At 43.0% G+C, this 22,662-nt stretch overlaps 1 protein-coding gene across 1 annotated transcript in view; it reads right to left on the minus strand.

Moving 5' to 3' along the window:
- Positions 1-22,662, minus strand: part of atp9b (ATPase phospholipid transporting 9B) — a 340,330-nt gene that overhangs the window by 73,462 nt on the left and 244,206 nt on the right. The window contains exons 12-13 of the mRNA XM_038810251.1: positions 11,781-11,941; positions 10,966-11,108 (exon numbers count right to left, since the gene is read on the minus strand). Of these exons, the coding sequence (XP_038666179.1) occupies positions 10,966-11,108; positions 11,781-11,941 (304 nt within the window). The remainder of the gene's footprint in view (positions 1-10,965; positions 11,109-11,780; positions 11,942-22,662) is intronic.

A 22,662-nucleotide genomic window follows, 5' to 3' on the forward strand; every position in this document is an offset into this window, starting at 1 on the left:
AGAGAAGAGAGAGAGAGAGAGAAGAGAAGAGAGCAGAGAGAGAGAGGAGAGGAGAGAGCAGAGAGAGAGAGGAGAGCAGAGAGCAGAGAGCAGAGAGAAGAGAGAAGAGAGCAGAGAGAGAGAAGAGAGCAGAGCGAGCAGAGAGAGGAACAGAGAGAGAAGAGAGCAGAGCAGAGCGACAGAGACAGAGACCACATCAGCACCTAGGTGCATGCCAGTTTTTAACCAGTATTCAGTTCAAAATAGAGGAGTGATGGCTCATCTGGAAATGTAGACAGAACCATGTCCATTGCATCATGGGAGGCTTAGCTGTCGGGGCGGAGGGTTACAAGAAAGACTAGAAGAGCAATATCGAAAGGTGATTTGTTAGGGGAATAGATAGGCATTCATGCAGCTGCAGACGTGAATCCAGGAGGATGCGTTTTCTCCTGGTGCCAGGGGAGGAAGAAGAGTGAACAGCCAGCAGTCGTGGTCTACATTGTCACAAACAGCATATGCAGAAAGAGGGATTTGGTCATGCAGGCAGAATTTAGGGAGCTAGGTCAGAAATTAGCAAGCACGGTCACAAAAGGTAGTAATTTATGGATTACTCCCACTTTCAGTCCATGTGAGTATAGGAATAGGAGAACAAAGCAGATGATTGCGAGGTTGGAATGATGATGGAGGAGGGAGGGCTTTAGATTCTTGGGGCATGAGGAGCGGTTCTGGGGAGGTAGGACCTGGACAGGCCCGATGGGTTGCACCGAAATAAGCTGGGACCGGCTTTCTTGCTGGGCATTTTGCTAGTGCTATTAGGAATCTGGCAGGGGTGTGGGAACACAGAGATAATATCACTGAGGAATAATATGGTGCACAGGATACTGGGAGTGATAGATAGCACTAGAATAAGGAATAGTAAGTTAATAGTTGGGTTAGAGTAAGGGATAAAGAAACAAAGTCTAAATCAGGGTTACAGTGCATGTCTGAGAATGCACCAATTGCAGCAAATAAGATGGAGTGCTGCAGGAGCAGATTGCCATGTGGGAATATGTTTTAGTGCGTGTAACAAAAACCTGACTCAAAGTAATTTCAGGACTGGGTGGTAAACATTCCTGGTCACACAGTGTTCACGAAAGATCGGAAAAGAATAAAAAGGGGGGTGGGTGGCGACATTGATAAAGGAGAGCATTGCAGTGCTGTAGAAAGAGTGTCCCCGAGAAAAGTGAAGGACAGAATCTATTTGGCTAGAGCTAAGGAACAAAAACAATATACAATTACACGGCTCAGGTGGTAGGACACCAACTAGTGGGAAGGATGTAGAGGAACAAATTTACAAGAAAATTATAGATAGGTGCAAAAGTTATAGAATACTTACAATGCGGAGCTTTAATTCCGTGAACTTAGACTGGATCAGCAGTGGCATAAAGGGTAAAGGGGGGCAAGAATTCCTAGATTGCATTCAGGGAACTTTTCTATGTATCCAGCCAGAGGAATGACGCACTGCCAGACCTGATCCTTGGGAATGAAGTGGCCAAGTGAATCAAGTCTCGGCAGAGAACATTTAGGGGGACAGTGATCCTCGTATCACAATATTTCAGGCTGGCTGTGGAAAAGAACAAAAAACCATCCAGTCTAACAACAGTTAATTCCGGAAAAACAAACTTCAAAGGGGTAAGAACGGATCTGGGTCAAATAAATTGGAGTCAAAGGTTGGCAGGAAAAAATGGTAGCGGAACAATGGGCTACCTCCAAAGAAGAGATAGTTCTAACAATCAAGGTGCACTCCCTTAATGGGGAAAAGTAGGGCAAACAAATCCAGAGACCCCTGGATGACAAAAGAGATAAAAATTAACATAAAGAAGAAAATGTGTGCTTGTGACAGATGTCAGGTAGAAAATATAGCTCAGAACCAGGCTGAATATAGAAGGTTCAAAGAGGAGTTGAAAAATAAAATAAGAGAAGCCATGAGGGAATATGGACAGAGACTGGCATCTAACACAAAAGGGAATCCCAAAGTCTTCTATGGGCATATAAACAGTAGAACAGTGATACGAGGAGGAGTGGGGCCTATTAGGCACCAAAAAGGAAATTTATGCTTGGAGGAAAAAGGGCATAGCAGAGGTATTGAATTAATACTTTGCATCTGTCTTTACCAAGGGAGATGCTGCGAGGAGGTAATTCAGCCAATTGAAGGGCTTAAAATTGCTAAGGAGTAGGCATTGGATAGGCTATCTGTATTTTAAAGTTGATAAGGCACCAGGACTGGATGAGATACATCCAGAAGATACTGAAGAAAGTGACAGCAGAAATTGCAGAGGCACGGACAAAACTTTTCAGTCTTCCTTAGACTCAGGGACGGTGCCAGAGGATTGGAGAATTGTTAAAATTTTACACTTGTTCAAAATAAGGGTGTAAAGGTAAGCCCAGCAACTATCGACCAGTCAGTTCAACTCCACTTTGGGGAAACTTTTGGAAACAATAATTTGGGACAAAGTGAATAGCTACATGGACTGATGTGGGTTAAGTAAAGAAAACTGGCAAGGGTTTCTTAAGTAAACATTGAATTGAATTAAGAGTTTTTTTTAAAGGGAACAGAGAGTTGCTGAGGGTAATGCTGCTGGTGTGGCGCACATGGACTTTCAAAATGGAATTGACAGTGCCACACAACGACTTGTGAGCAGAATTATAGCTCATGGAGTACAAGCGATGGTAGCAACATGGATATGGAATTGGCCGAGTGACAGAGTAGTGGTTAATGGGTGCTTTTTGGGTTGGAGGAAGGTTTGTAGTGAAGTCCCTTGCTTTTCCTGATGCATATTAATAACCGAGACCATTGTGCATAGAGCACAATTTCAAAATTTGCGCATGATACAAAACTTAAAAGCATTGAGAACCATGAAGAGTATAGTGTTCAATTTCAAAAAGACATAGGCATGTTGGTGGAATGGGCAGAAAGGTGGCCGATGAAGTTCAATGCAGAGAAATGTGATGTGACTCACTGACACAAAGAACACAGAGGGACGATATAAAACAAAGGGCACAACTCCAAAAGGGGTGTAAGAGGGACCTGGTGCATATGTGCATTGAAGTTGGAGAACAATTCATAAAAGCATAGAGTATCCTCAACCTTATTAATAGAAGTATAGAGTATAAGAGAAAGGTGGTTATGGGAAACTTGTAAAGAACACTGGTTCAGCCTCAACTGGAGCAGTGTATCCAGTTCTGGAGCCACATTTCAGGAAAGACGTGAAGGCATTAGAGAAAGTGCAGAAAACATTTGCAAGAAAAGGTTCCACTGATGAGGAATCATTGATGAGGAATTTCAGTTCTGAAGATAGATGGTTTTCCTTGGTGACAAAGATGGCTGAGAGGGGATTTGAAAGGCGGTATTCAAAATCACGAGGGGTCAGGACAGAAGAGAGAGGGAGAAACTATCCCCACTCGTGAAAGGATAGAGAACGAGAGGGCACAGCTTTGAAGTGATTGGCAAAAGAAACAAAAAAAGTGAGGAGGAGGAAAAGTTTTTTCACAGCGAGTGGTTAAGTCTTGGAATGCATTGTCCGAGGTTGTGGTGGAGGCAGATTCAATTGAAGAATTCAAAAGGGAATCAGACTGTTATCCAATAAGGAAGAATGGGTTACAGGGATATGGTAGGATTACTCATTCGTAGAGCTAGTGCAGGCATGATACGTGAAATGGCCACCTTTTACCTGTAGCAATTCTATAATTCTGCCAATCATAAAAGTGGTTACCAAATTTGCTCTTTATGGACCCTGGTTTTAAAATCTCTGACATTAATTCTCTTTCCTTGAGGAAATGTATCATCACTATTTCAACTTTGGTCACCAAAATCACTTGTAAACAATCTCCACCACCCCGTCTTCAAAGGCCACGTGATAGATGGCTAATTAAATAACAGCTGACTAGCTGTCATGGGCTAAAATTAGAAGCAGGTCCTTGAAAGTTTGAAGAGACAAGAATTTGCTAAACGCAGCAAGATGAAACTGAACTATGACGGACAGGAGAAATGCGCTAAAAATAAGTACCACAGCTTCCCAATGCCGTAATTTATTTTCAAAAATTCCCCTTCCCCTCCCAGTAATTCTATAGGTCGGTTTCACACTCCCACTCTGATAGAAAGCAATAGATAGATAGCAATGTCACCCGAGTCATTGCTTCAAGCCAAATTCAAGACAACAGCACATAATTTAGGTCAGCATTGCCATCGTAAGAAGTCTTACAACACCAGGTTAAAGTCCAACAGGTTTGTTTGGAATCACGAGCTTTTGGAGTGCAGCCTCTTCCTCCTGTGAGTGACTCACCTGGCGTTGTAAGACTTCTTACTGTACCAACCCCAGACCAACACCGACGTCTCCACATTGCCATCAAATCTAGAGGGATCGACTGTATGAAGTTGTCAAGCCAAGGTCCAAACTGATTCCATGGTACCACCTGATCAGAAGAGCTTTCCCAGTGTTCTTGGAGTAGACTAAAAATAGACCAACTGTTTAAGAAAATGTTATTCACTACAAAGCCAACGCTGAATACTCATCAGCACTTGAAACAATGAATTAAAAATTCTAATTCACAATGTTTATTGTACTAACCATTTACACTGTAAAGTTTGCTTCTCAATCCAGTAGAAAACTGCTACTAGGCAATATTGCAGAATAATATTTCTTAGAAACCCTTTTTCTGAAGAAATTTTGGTATACGAGGGCTCAACAAGTACACCACATCATTTCCTGGTTGCATTGTTGATGTTACTCCACAAATGAACAAATTAATATCAGGCAAGTGCTCAAGAGGGTTTTATCTTTAAAACAGTAATTGAAATCATGTACTTTGCACGTCATTACAGTATAAATCAGCTAAATTTTAAGCAAAGGAAAAACTATTACAAGTTTAAAACTAAAGGGTGGCTCAAGATCAATTTCATTAATGATATTAATGCTGTGCACACCACACAAAATGTTATGGTTGATAATCAATCATACAAAATGTTTATCCTGTAATCCTGGGTAGGGTGGTCTGTATCTTGCTGCATAAAGGCATCACAACTCTATGGACAGGCTGAATGGACCAGCTGGTCTTTTCCTGTAGCATTTTCATATGCACCAGTTCCATTCAGCAAACTGAAAGTATATTAATCATTTGGCTGAAAGCAACGTAAATACAGCATTGAACATCAAGTCAATGAATCACTTAACTGATCACTACACCAATATGTAGTTTAGCCTTTTCATTAGAATTCCCTTGATGTTAGTTATTTATTAAGAGAAAAAATACTTAAATGATGTACATGAAGCACATTTTGGTGCTGACACCTGTAAAAAAAATGGCAATTTGCAGTATGCCAAGTTATAATTATTGTTCACAATATCTATTTATCAAAAAGTTGTTCCAGCTGTTTGCACCATTAATGACTTCATAATACAATAGTGATAAATTCCATTGACACCGGGATTAATTTATTGCATCGTTAGGGTTCATCCACAGTTACCATTTTGAAGTTATGAGGTCTTTACTGCATTGTTCTTAAACAATAGCATTATCAAAAGCAAGCAGTGGGAAGATTAAAGCTCTACTTGCAGATTAAGTACAAATTATCTGCCCTCCTGTTTCAGCACCATTTATTCATTTATCACAAAACGTCTAGTATTTCAGGTCAGTGTCAATATGCTCTGCATCCTCGCAGTTAACAGATGTCTTCTCTTGTCAAATGAATTACTTTATGTTTCACGCACTGGTGGTCGCAGATGTGTCACTATAGCAACGTCATTAATTTCAGATCTTACCGGAAACATGCTCTCCAATCAAACCTAATTATACCACATTGCTTTCTTGTCCTACAATAAGGAAACTATAATGTAATTATTGGGACACTTCATTTTCTATTCTGTCATGGTAAATGAGCAAGCCAAAGTGATGGACGCTTCTTGTCAGAATGCTTACTGATGAAGCACAAACCCAATTTGCAGTCATACAAAGGACTACCTTGCAATTAAGATAGACTGCAACGTTCCTCAGACCCAACAACTTAAATTCTGTTCAGCTACTGACGGTGATTTCGGTTTCTGCAGCCGAAGAAAAACACAATGCAAAATGACATTTAACAGGTGTTGGCTCGAACCAACACATATTTTGGTCAATGAACAAGGTGGAACTGGCAACGTTGCGTGGAATTCAAACCAAAGTTCCCAGACTTCCCCCCCCCCCCCCCCGCTTAAATAATCTTGACCAACTCGTAAATGATGTAATGACAATGAAATGGCCAGTAGGAAATAAAAGCTGCTCTGAAAATCTGTAATTATGTCCCAAATGTGTCATGATGTTTGGCCGACCAATATTCTTCAGGAAAATTAAAACATTAAATCGGAAATAGTTACAGTTCAAAATAAACAACATTTCTTCTGTAATGTTCTATGGGAATAGTGTAGATGGGCTTTAGAGGGGTTTCACAGGTCGGCGCAACATCGAGGGCCGACGGGCCTGTACTGCACTGTAATGTTCTATGTTCTTCAAAGGAACAACTGTTAAAAAATTGTTTGGATTTACTGCATAGGAGACGTTACCAAATCACAAATACAACTTTCCTTAATGCAGCATCTTTAATGCAGAAAAGCACCCAAAGCTTGGCAGAAAAGGGTAATTAAAAAATGGATACTGAGCCAAAGTAAGAACGATTAATAGGGTAAAAGCTTGGTTGAACAGATGGGTCTGAAAAGAGGAGAGAGATCAAGAGGTTCTAGAAAGGTAATACAAGAGGGATGTAGGTTGAAGGCACGACTGCCATATTTCAGCATTCCCATTAGGTCAGAGTCAGAAAAATGCAGAGTTGAGAGGAGTCACAGTATTTGGGGCAGTTATAAAGATTGGCGAGACCATAAAGAGATTTAAACATGAGGATTGAGAATTTCAAATTTCAGCCATTGGGGATCAAAAGCCAACAGAGATCCTCAGGTATGGGGCGGTGAACAAGTGGGACTTGATGCGAGATAGGATACAGATACCAGAGTTTCGGATGAGATCAACTTTAATGAGAGCATTGGAGCAATCCAGTCTTAAAGGAGCAAAGGCTGGAATTATAGTTTCAACAGTACTGCTGAGGTAGTGGTACAGATGGGAGGAGGAAGTCTTTATGATACAAGGTGATGTGTGGCCAGGATGTAAGCCTTGGATTGAACTGCATGCCGAGGTTTCAAACAGACTGGTTGAATTCCAGACAATGGCTGGGGAAAGGACGGAATTTGTGGTTTAGTTTGAAGCTAAACATTGGGTAAAGGAAAGTGCAGCTCATCATAATTGGATGACAACACAGAGTCAGTGGGGAAGTCAAGAGAGGTGGCACATGGGTGTTTGTATACATACGGGAGCCAATGCCCTTATTTACAGATGGTGGTGACAAGGCTCTATATGCAGATCAAGGTGCCAAGAATCGGTCCTTGAGAGATTCCAAACGTCATGGCATTGGGATGCAAAGACAAATCACGACCATAGATATTCTAGCTTTGGCTAGATGCAGAGAAATGGAACCAAGTCAAGGGTGTCACACAGAGATGTAACAATAGAGGAGATAGTTCGGAGGAAGATGGTAGATGACCTTGTCAAAAGTTGCCAAGTTGGCAAAGGGTGATAATGTATCATAGTGGCAGTCAGAGTATATATTTACAAATTTGATGAGAGCCATTTTGATGTTACAGTAGGGTCGGAAATCTGGTTAGAGGTATTAAAACAACTGCAAGAGATGTCACAAAGAACATGGATTGTAACTGTGGCTATGGTGCATAATCCCTTTAGCACCGTCTGCATCTGTGGGACAGATACTAAACTTAACCCTCATCAGCACCCACATCCCAGAAGAATCTGCACTAGGTTTGGGAAGTGACAACTTGTTCAGCAACTTGGAAAAGAAAATAAGGTTGGAATTGGGGTCCTCATTTGCCATGAGGGGATGGGAGGGCAGGTCACGAGGAAGGGCTGGCAACAGTGGATTTGAAAAGGAAGGGGAACAGTACTCGAGGAGAGGAATCCAGTTATCCTGCAAGTTATCAGGAGGGCCGAGAGATGTTACTTGGTTGGTCTTGGAGATAAGAAGCAGGGTTCATGTTTGCTCTCCAGAATGGTGCTGGAGTAGTGGGTAGTCTTGGCGAAAGATGGATAAGGCCCTATGGAATTTTATCTCCTCAGATCTGGAGCAAAAATTTACAGTATACAATGGAACAACCAGGATGAATGATGGTGTAAGATTTTCCAGGACATCAAAAGTGGAGGACAGAGTGCAGCTGAGTTAATAGACACCCAAGGGCATATTGTTGCGAGTGGGAGGGTCAAGAGGCTAAATTGCCTACTCCTGCTCCTAGTTCTTATGCTCCAAGAAAGAATCATTCTGTCTGAGATTTAAACATGGGGATTGAGAATTTCAAATTTGAGCCATTGGAGATCAAAGGCCAACAGAGATCCTCAGGTATGGGGTGGTGAAGAAGTGGGACTTGATGCTGTCTAATTCCTTCATTCTGTCTAATTCCACCTTCCAGCTCTTGGTCCGTAACCCTGTGGGTAACAGAACCTCAAGCAAAAATCTATTGTTCTTGATTAATAAGGGGTTCTGGGGAGAAGGCAGGAGAATGAGGATGAGGAACACATCAGCCATGATCGAACGGCAAAGCAGGCTCGATGGGCCTAATTCTGCTCCTATATCTTATGGTCAATGCAAGGAAGTGATCAGGGGGGCCTTGTAAATGATGGAAACCACAGTAGAGAGGCGCAAGAGGAAAAGGGGTGAAATTTAGGCGATGGGACTAGGTAACAAAGGCTTTAAAGGAGAGGCAAGAGGGCTAGAACAAATGAAGTGCTTGAAAGAGAAGGTGCAGGCAGCAAGACTCATTTGTGATTAAGTGAGGTGGTGGTGGAAAGTATAACCAGGCACTACAGGTAGAGTATCCTTTATCCAAAAATCAAAAAAAAAACATATCATAAAACCGTACCTTTTTTTGTTCAGCACAGGAAGTCCCTGACCCAATCGCGAATAACGATCAGTCAGAATACAGGAGGGAGATAGAGAACCTAGTGGAGTGGTGCGGCGACAACAACCTGTCCCTCAATGCCAGCAAAACTAAAGAGCTGGTCATTGACTTCAGAAAGCAAAGTATCGTACACACCCCTATCAGCATCAACAGGGCCGAGGTGGAGATGGTTAGCAGTTTCAAATTCCTAGGGGTGCACATCTCCAATAATCTGTCCTGGTCCACCCACGTCGATACTACCACCAAGAAAGCACAACAGCGCCTATACTTCCTCAGGAAATTAAGGAAATCCGGCATGTCCACATTAACTCTTACCAACTTTTACAGATGCACCATAGAAAGCATCCTATCGGGCTGCATCACAGCCGGTTATGGCAACTGCTTGGGACAAGACCTCAAACTTCAGAGAGTCGTGAACACCGCCCAGTCCATCACACGAACCTGCCTCCCATCCATTGACTCCATCTACATCTCCCGCTGCCTGGGGAAAGTGGGCAGCATAATCAAAGACCCCTCCCACCTGGCTTACTCACTCTTCCAACGGGCAGGAGATACACAAGTCTGAGAACACACACAACAAGACTCAAAAACAGCTTCTTCCCCACTGTTACCAGACTCCTAAACGACCCTCTTATGGGCTGACCTCGTTAACACTACATCCCTGTATGCTTCACCCGATGCCAATGCTTATGTAGTTACATTGTGTACCTTGTGTTGCCCTATTATGTATTTTCTTTTATTTCCTTTTCATCTCATGTACTTAATGATCTGTTGAGCTGCTCGCAGAAAAATACTTTTCACTGTACCTTGGTACACGTGCCAATAAACAAATCCAATCCAAGCCGACTCGGACCTCGCCACCTTTTATTGCGGGAAGTCTAGTTCTTCGTCTGCACTCGCCACAGACCTTGCCAACACGCTGAACCCACTGCTACAATCAAATTGCAGATGGCGCCACGGGTGAGAATTAATTACAGGTACCCTGTATTTATTATTCAGTGATAGTTCTCTCGATATTTTATTTACTTTAGACTATAGCTAGCCTAGGCTTAGGCTGTACTAATGCAAGTAGGCTTAGTCCTATATGTGGTATCCAAAAACCATAATTATCTAAAATCCGAAACGTGATTGGCCCTGAGGATTTTGGATAATGGACACTCGACCTATACAATCTTGTGAATGGCAGGTTCCTTGTTTGGGAGTGAAGACATTCTGGAGGCAAATCCGTGCACCGGACAGTGATTGCCGATCTGTTGGCAGAGTCGCAAGGGTGTAGCAATGGACAGGAGGACAGGGCGTTGGTGAGGTTAGGTCCCCGGCAGGCAGGTGAGACAGTAATGAGAGAGGGGGATGCAATCTTGGGTTTCATAAGGTTGCATCCACAAATGCTTTTATGGGTTTTTTCGAAGAATGCCTTGAGAGGCAGTTTACTTTTACACAGCTGTTGAATAAAAAGGTACACAGGACTATAATCATAGTAATCTACACTAAATACTGGTGATTAAAAAAGCAGTAAGATTTTTATTTGCAGTAGTTAATGCTGGTTTGAATGAAGAACAATATGTACACTTTAAGACAACTTTTTAAACACCTTAAAAACATTTGGCTGTTCACAAGTGTTTTTAAAATAGTCACAAGGCAGCTAAAAAGAAAAACCTTCACCATCTAATATTTCCAATTACATACATGCTGCCTCCAATTAATAAAAATAGTTCAGATTTTGATAAATTTGCCTCAAAAAGGAGTTTGAGAGCCATTTAAAAATTCCTTTAACCAAAATTTCTGAGACCTGACAACTTGCTTTTTGTGCGTATTTCAATTTGTCTACAACACCAGATTATTAGCTCTTTCACCACGTTTAAATTTCAAAATGCCACACAGCATTTTGAGAGCAGTGCAAATCCAAAGTTACAGAATATCAGAAACGTGTCGCAAGCTCAGAAGGTGACACCAGCATTACCTGTCTTATCTGTTAATAAATAAACTAAACGCCCCAGTTCTTCTGGTATCGTGCTTGTCCGAACCACCGTGCCTGGAATATTATCATCTTTCATGATCATCCAACCATAGGCTGCTTTCCCCATGTCTAGGTTTACCCGTAAACTGCGCAAACAGGAAAAAGAGAAGTTAACACTTCCAACTTATTTTAGCTTTGTCTTAAGTCCCAAGTGCAACATTGTTAGGAAGGTCAACAATTGTTAGGAAGGTCAAGGTTAGCATTTTCAATTTGCGAATACAGTAAACCGTCAGTGCATTTTTATACTTATGATAATAAACAAATTAAAACAAGATTAAGCCAAATGTTTAATGCAATTCCACTCACAACCAAGCTATTAGAAATGGGAGCAAGTCAGAAGCACATAGCAAAAATTTAAATTGATTTAAAAAAGATATTAAAACAGGTGACAAGTATACACGGACTATTGAAGTAAGCAAATGGTGATGAATAGGAGAACAGGATTTAACATTTGAACCATTATGGAATTACAATTTTTCTTCACAATGCATTGCACACCAGTTATTATTTCAACGACTACTTTGTGTCACTTGTTAGTAGTGAAATTAAAACCGCAACAATAAATGAACAGTAAGGGACAGAGCTTGTAGAAGAGTTGTTCACAGCAGTATGATCCCTCTGGGATCACCACATATTTCTGCTTCTGCTCCTACAGTTTCATGATAAAGATCAGTTTCCTTCTCAATTAGAACCAGGTATGAATTTCAACTTTCGCTTTCTGTGGCTTTAGGGCAGTGTTTTAAAAAAAATAGTCTTACCTGATTGGGATGATATAGGAAAATAATAGGATGAAGCGGAACAGGTAACGATACCAAGGGCCCACGAATCCCTGTAAAGCTACCATAACCACCGAAAGCACAACTAGAGCTAAAAATAAAGCCTTTGTCAGTCGATTTAGCTCCAGGTCTAGCAAGCCGACCTGCAAGAAATCAAAATATGTGCAAGTTAATTTAGAGCAACTGAACCCAGGCTGTATAAAAAGGTGAAAAAAGGGGATTCTGCTTTTTTAATATACCTTACAATCATTATCTTTATGATGCATTTGGCATATGCCACAATTTGGTCATATTACACTTCATAAAGACTCTAGAGCTTGTATGTGCTGCAATACGAATTGTTACCTATTTTCTACTCCATATTTGTAATGGGCAAATCACGGAAAATTGGCGCACCCCAAAAAACATTGAGTAGGACCACTAGAAATCACAAATCGGGGCGGCACAGTGGCGCAGTGGTGAGCACTGCTGCCTCAGGGTGGCGAGGACCTGGGCTGGAGCCTGGCCCCGGGTCACTGTCCATGTGGAGTTTGCACAGTCTCCCCGTGTCTGTGTGGGTCTCACCCCCATAACCTCAAAGATGTGTAGGGTAGGCGGATTGGCCACGCTAAAATTCCCCTTAATTGGAATTTTAAAAAAAATCAAATCTACAGTTGGAACTTTTCTGATCTTTATGAAGCAACTTGCACTTACACAATTAAAGCAAATATACTGCAGATGCTGGAAGTCTGAAATAAAAACAAAGTGCTGGAAAAACTCAGCTAGTCTGGCAGCATGCGTAGAGACAACCACAGAGCTAAAGGGCACGATCTATCGGGCTCACTGCGCCAGACTTGTGACGTGAGAGGCCGGTAAATCTCGCGAGGCCTCTCACGGGATCTCGCAAGGCATTGCGATCTGGATCCCTCCCACTTAGGTCGGGTCCCAGGTTTGCATGTTCAAGTGAGCAGTTATTCTCACTAGAATATATCTACGCCAGATCTATCCAGAGCCCAGGATCTAACTGTCTCGTCTCAAAGAGCCTGAGCAGGCGCCATTTCGCACTGGTTACAACAAACGTGGACCAGGCATAGCAGCATTTGGCGGGCTGGGGTGGTAACCCAGGCAATCGGGGTCCCCTAGGTACTAAAGCTCTGATCAGGGTGATAGCCTGACACCCCTGATGTCACCTGGGCATCATACATTGCCAACCTGGCACCTTGGCAGTGCCACGTGGGTACCACCATGGCACTTTGTGTGCCAAGCAGGCAGTGCCAAGCTGTCCAGGCAGCATCATGCCCATGCACAGCGATCGGGCCTGGGAGGGCCCTTATGAGGTGGGGTGCAGGGAGCTCGATGGCCCCCTTATTGGGGTGTTGGGGAGGTCCAAGGCTGGGGTGGGAGGGGGTCTACAGATAGGGCTGCCATTTTTAAATTGTGCCATGATCTCTCTTCCTGCACTGGCAGCCAGAGGTCGTTAGTGCAGGAAATGGGACTAAGTGCGGTCTTGACGGGGCGAAGCCCAGAAATGAAGCAGTCCCAATTTTTTCTTTAATATAAATATTTTTATTCTCCTCCTTTTTCACATTTTTCCCCAAATTTGCACCCACCAACACTTAACAATAATCAGTAACGAATCTAATGTCAATCCCCATATCATTAACAACGATCCTATCCTCCCACCAAATCCCAAACATTAGCCCGCATGTTAACATAAACAAATGACAAAAAGGAATCAGGAATCACCCATAGTCACCATTAACACACACAGTCCCCCAACTAATATTTGATGATATCCAGTTCTTGAAAGTGCATAATGAATAATGCCCATGAATTGTAGAACCCCTCCATCCTCCCCCTCAGTTCAAACTTAACCTTCTCAAGAGTCAAGAATTCCAGCAGGTCCCCCGCCACGCCAGTGCACAGGGTATAGAGGTTGCTCGCCATCCCATCAGGATCTGCCTTCGGTTGATCAACGAGGCGAAGGCTACAACACCTGCCTCCGCACCAGTTTCCAACCCTGGCTGAATATGGCCTCCCGAGAGCTCGGGTCCAGTTTCACGTGCACCACTTTAGAGATTACCCTAAAAATCTCCTTCCAGTAATCCTCCAGCTTTGGACAGGACCATAACATAGGAACGTGATTTGCACCCCCGCCCCCCGCAACATTCACACACATCTTCCACCCCTTCAAAGAATCGGCTCATCCTCGCCCTCGAGGTGGGCTCTATATATCACCTTCAGCTGTATCAGCATCAACCTTGTGCACAAGGTGGAGGCGTTCACTCTCCGGAGCACGTCAGACCAGAACTCCTCCTCCATACCCTCTCCCAACTCTTCCTCCCACTTTGCTTTGATCCCTTCCAGTAGTGCCTTCCCCTCTTCCAAAATAGCTTTGTAAACCGCCGACACTACCCTCTTCTCCAGTCCCCCTGTCATTAGCACCTCCTCCAGCAATGGGGAGGCTGGCTCCACCGGGAAGCTCTGTATCTCCTTTCTGGCAAAATATTGAACCTGCACGTATCTAAACATTTCCCCCTGCTCCAGCCCATACTTTGCTTCCAGCTCCTTCAATCCTGCAAACTGACCCCAAGAAACAAATCTTTTAGTGTCTTAATCCCCTTCTCCTCCCATTTCTGAAAATTTCCATCCCACCTCCCTGGCTCAAAAGCAGAGTCCCGTTTAATAGCGGTGTCTGTCTTGGCATTGCCAGTGCCATGAAACACCCGGCTAAACGCACTAGGCACAGGACGCCGTTTCATTTCTGTTAAATCGTGTTGAACTTTTTGAGTCCATTATGACTCGTCTCCAGAACTATTCTAATGAACAGCCACACTAGACTCAAAATCAGGTGTATAGGGATCTAAACATGAAGGTGAGAACTTTACAAGAGGTGCTGGTAGTTTGGGAGCTAATGTAGCTGTGCTAGAACACACGGCTAATGGGATTTGGCGCAAGCTAGGAGGAGAGAGAAAGGTTTTGGATGAGCTCAGGTTTATGAAGTGTGGAACTTAGGAGGCCTGCCAGGAGAATAGTCAGGACTGGAGGCAAAAATACACTGAAGTAGTATGGGTCCTGTAGCTGGACGACGAAGGAGAGAAATTGCAGGAGGATGGTGTGGTAGCCTGTCAAACTCTAGACAGGTTGAGCAGTACGAGGAGGAAGATGTTTTCACGGTCACTTGTGGCTTTGATAAGGGCCATTTCAATGCTCTGGGAGGATCGGATGACTAATTCAAACATGGAGCCGTGGCATAAATCGCAAATGAGTCAATAAACCCATTTTGTGGGGGGGGGAGAAGAGGAGGAGAGGATGATGCTGATGTTTGGTGTCCAAAATATAGTGTCTGCAGCATATGTGCACAATTTTGGGGTGAGTTGCACGTGCCACATTAGTGCATACACTCAATGAACAACACTGCAAGTTTGCGGAGCAGGCAAATTGTGATGTTAATCAGTGTGAGATTTTAAATCTTAACACCACAGCCAATCCCCTCTCTCAGCCTTGCACAGCTGCACACACATTTATCAGCAGGAAAGAACACCCCACCAGCCCTATTTAAAGGAATTAACAACTACTTCCAGGTTAGTTGCTGCTTGGCTTCTTCCAGCTGTTGCTTTGATTCTACGACTATTTGGTGCTCTCTGTAGCTGTTTAAGTTTGCCAAAGTCTGCAGGGTGTGGTGTGGCAGGTTCTCGGAGTTTTTGCCAAGCTTCTGCGCAAACCAGCTGTTCCCAGGTATGGGTACATTGGTAACCATTCGCCTTGGAATGGGGAATAACATGGAGGTTGAAGAGAAGCCTCCCAGTGAGAATTCTCCTTTCAGAACCTCATGAGTAACAATGCGCAAAGTGGCAATGCACTTTGGCAAGGAGGCATGCACTGAAACCAGCCAACTGTAACAGGCACAACTGTAACCTCAGTAGTGGCAGGACCACACTGCCAGTGGCTGTGAAGGTGACTGTGGCGATGAATGTTTGCATATTGGGTTCCTGTTCCTGGTTGGAGCTGCAGATATTATCAACACCTTGTGTCTGCCATCCACTGTTGCACAAGGTCACTGACTCACTCTATTCACTGAGCGGGTTTTCACAGATAGAAGCAAGCTTAGCAAGTACATGGATTCGCCACAATTGCACACTTCCCCATGATGCACGGTGCCACTGACTGTGTGCACCTCAGCTTGTGGTGTTGTATGTCAATTATGTCCTATACCACAATTAGAGAAATTCCACTCTCTCAATGCCAACTGCTGGGCAACCACATTATGCAGGTCAAAGCCCAGGATCTTGGCAGTAGTCAGTACACCTTCACTCTGTGGCAGTACTGTGCAATGTGCTTTGAGTCACCTACTGGGTGACCACAGCTATCTGTTGCCCACATGGCTGACAACCCACACACACACATGGTCAGCGTGCAGACGATGAAAGCTTTGCTGCCACATGAGATGTGATAGAGCAGACCACTAGCATGCTGCAGCAATGTTTCAGTTGCCTGGACAACTCTGGAGGAGCCCTGCAGTACCAGCAGAGCAGGTTTCAAGAAACGGCATGGTCTACTGCACAGCCTCACTGTCATGAGGGGACAACTCGCTGTCTCAAGGTTCACAATGAACAGCTTATGAGCAGGAAGAGCAGGAGGAAGGGGAGAAGGAAGAGAGGGAGGCAACATGGACAGTCTATTTCTGGACAGGCTATGTCACCCGAGTGCGATACAAGTGAGTGCAACCCCAACTCCCCATTTTCCACCAGTCCCCTCCTCCCTCTGATACTGGCTATCACAACGTCAGCTTGGTCATAGCTCAAAAATAAAAAAGGTACCACAAAACAAAAATGTTCCAAACCTGTGATATTTTTAAAGGGTAGGTTTGCAGACCACAGAGGCACAAGCAAACAAGAATTTTATTGTAAACGTGTACACTCAACAGGATGTAAAGATAGACTGCCCGTTTGCTCGCGCAACTGGTCGATAATGTCATCAATAAATCACTTGATCGGACTCTTAAAGAAACCTTGTTCCAACTAGAATCGACCATGAATACACAACTTTCCTCCCCCATTACATTTGAGGTTCCTGCAATGAGACACGATATAATGTAAACAATCAAAATTTACAACATGAATAATTAATGAACACAACGATCAATAAGTTAGACGTTTCAGAGGACGTTAATTTTGTTGTGGTTGCTGACGAACCTCAGGCATCTGCTTTTTAATGTTGACTACAACCTCTGGTGTTTTTGGTTTGTTTGGGCGTGGTCCGTATTATCTCAACCGAAGTCAAAGTAGCGTTCAGAGGTTGACTCGGTCTTCAACTGGGGTAGTATTGCCCCCTCAGCTGTTTCTGGTATTGTCAGGCTCTCTGGAATATCTAGGTCTTCACTTGGCACAGTTTGTTGCTGACTCTCAATTGACCCCTCCGCCTCTGGCAACTAAAAGTTGATCAGCCCGTCTTCCCACACTGCATCATCCCGAGTTTGAATGGTGTAGTCCTGCCTGTTATAAGACAATGACAAGTATCCACTTCCCACTGGCGGAATAGTTCCTTGACAATACTTCTTGACCTTTCTAGAAAACATGGCATTTAGCCCTGTTCTCACATCGCAAAACTTGACTTTGCTGTTTCCTCTCAACAATTTCTCCTGTCTGAGGCAGCTTCAGCAGATCAAACTCTGTGCGTAACTGATGCCTTACCATGAATAATGCCGGAGAACATTGGGTTGTCAAATGTGTTGTATTCCTGTATGTCATCAGGAATTGGACCAGTCGTTTCGACAATGATCCTTGCTCATGGGCTATCTTCAATGAATGCTTCATTGTCTGAACAAACTTTTCAGCCAGCCTATCTGTGGCAGGATGGATCAGGGGCAGCACGGCAGTATGGTGGTTAGCACAATTGCTTCACAGCTCCAGGGTCCCAGGTTCGATTCCGGCTTGGGTCACTGTCTGTGCGGAGTCTGCACATCCTCCTCGTGTGTGTGGGGGGGTTTCCTCCGGGTGCTCCGGTTTCCTCCCACAGTCCAAAGATGTGCAGGGTAGGTGGATTGGCCATGCTAAATTGCCCTTTGTGTCTAAAATTGACCTTAATGTTGGGTGGGGTTACTGGGTTATGGGGATAGGGTGGAGGTGTGGACCTTGGGTGGGGTGCTCTTTCCAAGAGCCAGTGCAGACTCGATGGGTCGAATGGTCTCCTTCTGCACTGTAAAGTCTATGTCTAAAAGGATGATAAGGAGCGGATCGGATGTGTTGGATTCCATTGTCCTTTAGATAATTTGGGGCCCATGGTTGCTAACATGTTGTTCCGGGTAACAGAATCTAATAAAAATCTCACCCAGACTTTCTATTGTTCTCTCCAAGCGTGTAGTCTTCATAATGGTGATTTCAGGCAATTTTGAATGCGCATTTACCACAATTGAAAAAACATTTATCCTTAGAATAGTCCAGCATAATCTATATGAACTCTTTGGCATGGCCCTTCAGGCCATTCCCATGTATGTAATAGCACTTGTAGCGGCAGGTTTCAAACCTTTGCACATATCGAACACATGCCCGTCTTCTCCTCCATTTCACTTATCGAGCCTGGCCATTAAACAGTTTCTAGCTATCCCGTTCATCCTTAGTATCCCACAATGACCTTCATGAAGTTGGTTCAGGACACATTTTCTTAACAATGGTGGAATGATGGCCCTCATTCCCCAGAAGAGACAAAGGGCATGTATGGATAGTTCAGGTCTTCACGTAGCATATGGTTTCAGCTCCAGGTTTGCTCCCACAGCCTTGCCACGAATTACCATGTCTGTAACTTCTGACAGTAAGGGATTATTTCTGGTATAATTCTTAACTTTTCCTGCGGTTATAGGAGCGTTATCGACTTCTTCGAAATAGAAAATATCACCACTCAAACTATTAATTAACGACTCGTTAGGTAAAGGTAATCTAGAGTGTCCTTCAGCATTTCCATGGAAATTTGATTGATGATATTTTATCATGTGCGCAACACCCATTTCAGCATCCGGCAGGCTGCCAGAGATGGCATACTGGTGTTCTGCCCAACTATCGTTGTCAGTGGTTGATGATCTGATAGTAAAGTAAATTTCCATCCATACAGGTATTGGTAAAAATATGAGTCTGAAAATGATGCCCAGTGCTTCCTTCTGTCTCTACTCATAGATAATTTCTTCCCTGTTCAAGGATCTTCATGCAAATGTTATAGACTTCTGTTCACCATTGGCATCATGTGACAAGCAACTGCTCTCACCCCATAAGGTTGTGTTGCAAGGATAACGTCGGATTTAAGTGGTCAGGACTTCTGACTTTAGCAGTGGCTCTTTAGCTTGTACGAAAGCCTTCTTGCATTGATCCACCCTTTCCCATTTTTTGTTTTGACACAATAAGTTGTGCAAAGGCTTGAGAACGGTTGCTAATTTAGAGACAACCCTTCCTTCATAGTTCAATAAGCCCAAAAACGATCAAATTTGATTTACGTTTTGAGGTGCAGGTGCCTGAGTTATGGCTTTTACTTTCAAAGGCAATTTCTGCAGTCTCTTTGCATCAATGAGGCGCCCAGGTACTCAGTAGAAGATTTGAAGAATTCACATTTATCCTTCAGTTCTTGTCGTCCAAAATCTTCTAGTCTTTGGAGCGTAGCATCTAAATTTTGAAGATGCTCTTCTTCATTCTTTCCCATAACGAAGATATCCAAGATGATATGTTGCAACTGATGCACACTCTATGTGCCCCTTTTTACCACAATTCCTGCATTTTGCATCAGCAATCTGCTGCCGCGTGACCAGCTTTTGCATTTTGGTGGCCATTTCAAAGCTGTGTCTGTGTTTGGGTCTTAGACAACATTTTATGGATTTTAGTGCTCAAACGTAATTATTGAGCTTCCTTAGCTGCTAATTCGGTAGATTTTTAAATCCTTCTTTAGGTTTAAGTTGCTTTCTTTCACAGCCTTTTTTGGATAGCTTCACTTCTTAGCCCACACACTAGTCTGTCTCTAATAGAGTCGTTGAAGACATCTCCAAATTCATAGCATTCAGCAAATTTCTTCAAAGTAGCTACAAACTGTGTAATTGATTCACATTCTTGTTGTTTATGGAGCCTGAATCTCTTGCCGATGACCAACGGTTTTGGTGAGAAATGTCATCGGAAATTGTGTCTGACTAATTTATTAAGTTTTTCGAGGAATTCTCAACTAGAGTGGATGAAGGGAAACCAGGAAATAAGTTGTATTTGAACTTCCAGAAGGTATTTGACAAGATACCTCACTAAAGATTAAATCATAAGATAAGAGCGTAAGAGCACATGGTGTTGGAGGTAGTACAATGGCATGGATAGAGAATTTGCTAATGGGCAGGAAACAGAGAGTGGGGATAAGGGGCTCTTTTTCAGGTTGCCGACCTGTGACCAGTGGGGTTCCACAGGGATCAGTGCTGGGACCGCAACTATTTACAATATATATTAGTGACTTAGAGGAAGGAAATGAATGTACTATGGCCAAATTTTCGGATGACACAAAAATTGGTGGAAAGGCAAGCTGCGAGAGCAATACAAACAATTTGCAAAGAGATATTTATAGGTTAAGCAAGTAGGCAAAAAGGTGGCAAATGGAGTATAATGGGGGAAAACCTGAAGTTGTTCATTTTCGAAGGGAAAACAAAAGAACAGGATATTATTTAAATGGAGAAAACTGCAGAAAGCTGCAACATAAAGGGACTTGGACTACTTGCGCACAAAACAGAGGTGCAGCAGGTAATCAGGAAGGCTAATGGAATGTTAGCCCTTATTTTGAGGGGATTGGTGTATAAGAGTACGGAAGTCCAAAGATGTGCAGGTTAGGTGGATTGGCCATGCTAAATTGCCCTCAAGTCTCCAAAAAAAAAAAGGTTGGTGGGGTTACTGGGATAGGGTGGAGGCGTGCTCTTACCAAGAGCCGTTGCAGACTCAATGGGCCAAATGGCCTCCTTCTGCACTGTAAATTCTATGAAAAATTCTATAAGTCTTGCTTCAACTGTACAAGGTACTGATGAGACCACATCTGGAGCACAGAGCAGTTTTGGTACACTTATTTAAGGAAAGATATGATTTCATTGGAGGACGTTCAGATAAGGTTAACTAGGATGATCCCCGGTATGGAGGGATTGTGTCATGAGCAAATGTTAAATGGGTTGGACTCTATGATGAATGTAGAATTTTTGATCTTTTGGATTATAAGTATTTAATCATAGGTCAGAGAATTTACAGTGCAGAAGGAGGCCATTCGGAATCGAAACCGGGTCCCTGGTGCTGTGATGCAGAAATGGTAACCACTGTGCCACCGTGTCGGCCCATTTTCCATAATGAGGTGCTCACAATTGCAGGTAATAGAGGACAGCACAGCCTAACCAACGTTTTGCACAAATTTGTCATTACCTCGTTTTCTTGCGATCTGTCCCAATGTATAAAGCCCAAAATGCTCTTGGATATTAAAATTGCTTTAACTGCCTGAGTGGTCAGTAATGAATTATAGATGTGAAGCTTGGAGCATTGAGAAAGAGGTGGAAAATATTTGAAATTTTGTGCTTAAGAAGGTTAGTGCCCAATAACCACCAGATGGGTTAAACAGAAGAGTAAGAGGCTGCCAGTGAAGGATGCAGCTAGACAACATTAAAGACTGGCTTAACTAGAATTCCAACAACCAGGGCATCCACCGACGCGATGATTGGAAGGTTTTGGAAGATCATGGTTACCTACGCCACTAGGTATGGCACTTACGACAATGATGATCCACCTGCCCTAGCAATTTCTGGGAATTATGTCGTTGAATTGGGGGCTCACTGTCCATTCACATCTTTCAAAGTATTTTCATTGAATTTACATTCCCATGACAGCTTTATTCTCCCCAAATATATTACCATAGCATTTCTCAACGTTCAAAATCTCTTTAGATTCACCAGAATGATATCTGGGCTCCAAGGTTAAACTACAAGAAAGGATCACACAAATTATGGTTCCACTCTCTGGAATTTAGAAGTCTGAGGGGGGGATTTGATGAAAGTTTTCAAGCTATTAAGGGGAACCAGAGTTGATGGAGAGAATCTATTTCCATTGGGAAGCGCAGTCTAAAAATTGGAACCAGATCCTTCAGGAGTGAAGCTACATCCACAAATACTTCCACACGAGGTTTGGAATTCTCTTCCATAAACGACGATGCTGGGCCAATTGTTAATGTTAAATCGGAGACTGATAGATTTCAGTTCAGTAAAAAGGTATTAAGGGTTAGGGGACTAACACGAGTATTATGGCAATAATGTGGCCGGAGGAGCTAAATGTCACACCTTCCCTGGAGTCCATAATCTTAAATATTATTTCTAAGCAGATTCGCTAATTAAATGTTAATTGAAATTAAAGTTGAGAGAAATAATTTGGCTTGCTTTTACATCCAACTGTGCAGTAACTCACAGTGGGGAGAAAGAATAATTTGTGGCGGGCTTTAGTGATTCTTCTTTTCAGCTGCCTTGCACAACCAGAAATAGTTATACTTCAAATTACTCATGATCATAATTTTAACTACATTGTCCTTTCGTACAGATTGGCCAACTTATTTTTGTCCAATTGATTTAAGGTTCTGTTGATCATAGTTAATCAATTTTTAGATTTTCCAGCAGCCTGCACTGTCGCTATTTTGCCCGTTCGTTTTGAAATGCATCACAAGTGAATAAAATCGGTGAGAGAGAAAAGCAACACAACTGGATTTCTTTTGCTCCTTTCTCGCAGTTCCTTACAGGCCTTACAGACCTTACAGCATTGTAAAATGGGAAATAAACACAAATGTTTCCCTTAATTACAGAAACAATGAGAAAATTACACCTAAACATTTGTGGAAGAATTCAAACATTCCTGAG

This window comes from Scyliorhinus canicula, chromosome 10 (genome assembly GCF_902713615.1).
Source record: "Scyliorhinus canicula chromosome 10, sScyCan1.1, whole genome shotgun sequence".
Taxonomy (NCBI): domain Eukaryota; kingdom Metazoa; phylum Chordata; class Chondrichthyes; order Carcharhiniformes; family Scyliorhinidae; genus Scyliorhinus; species Scyliorhinus canicula.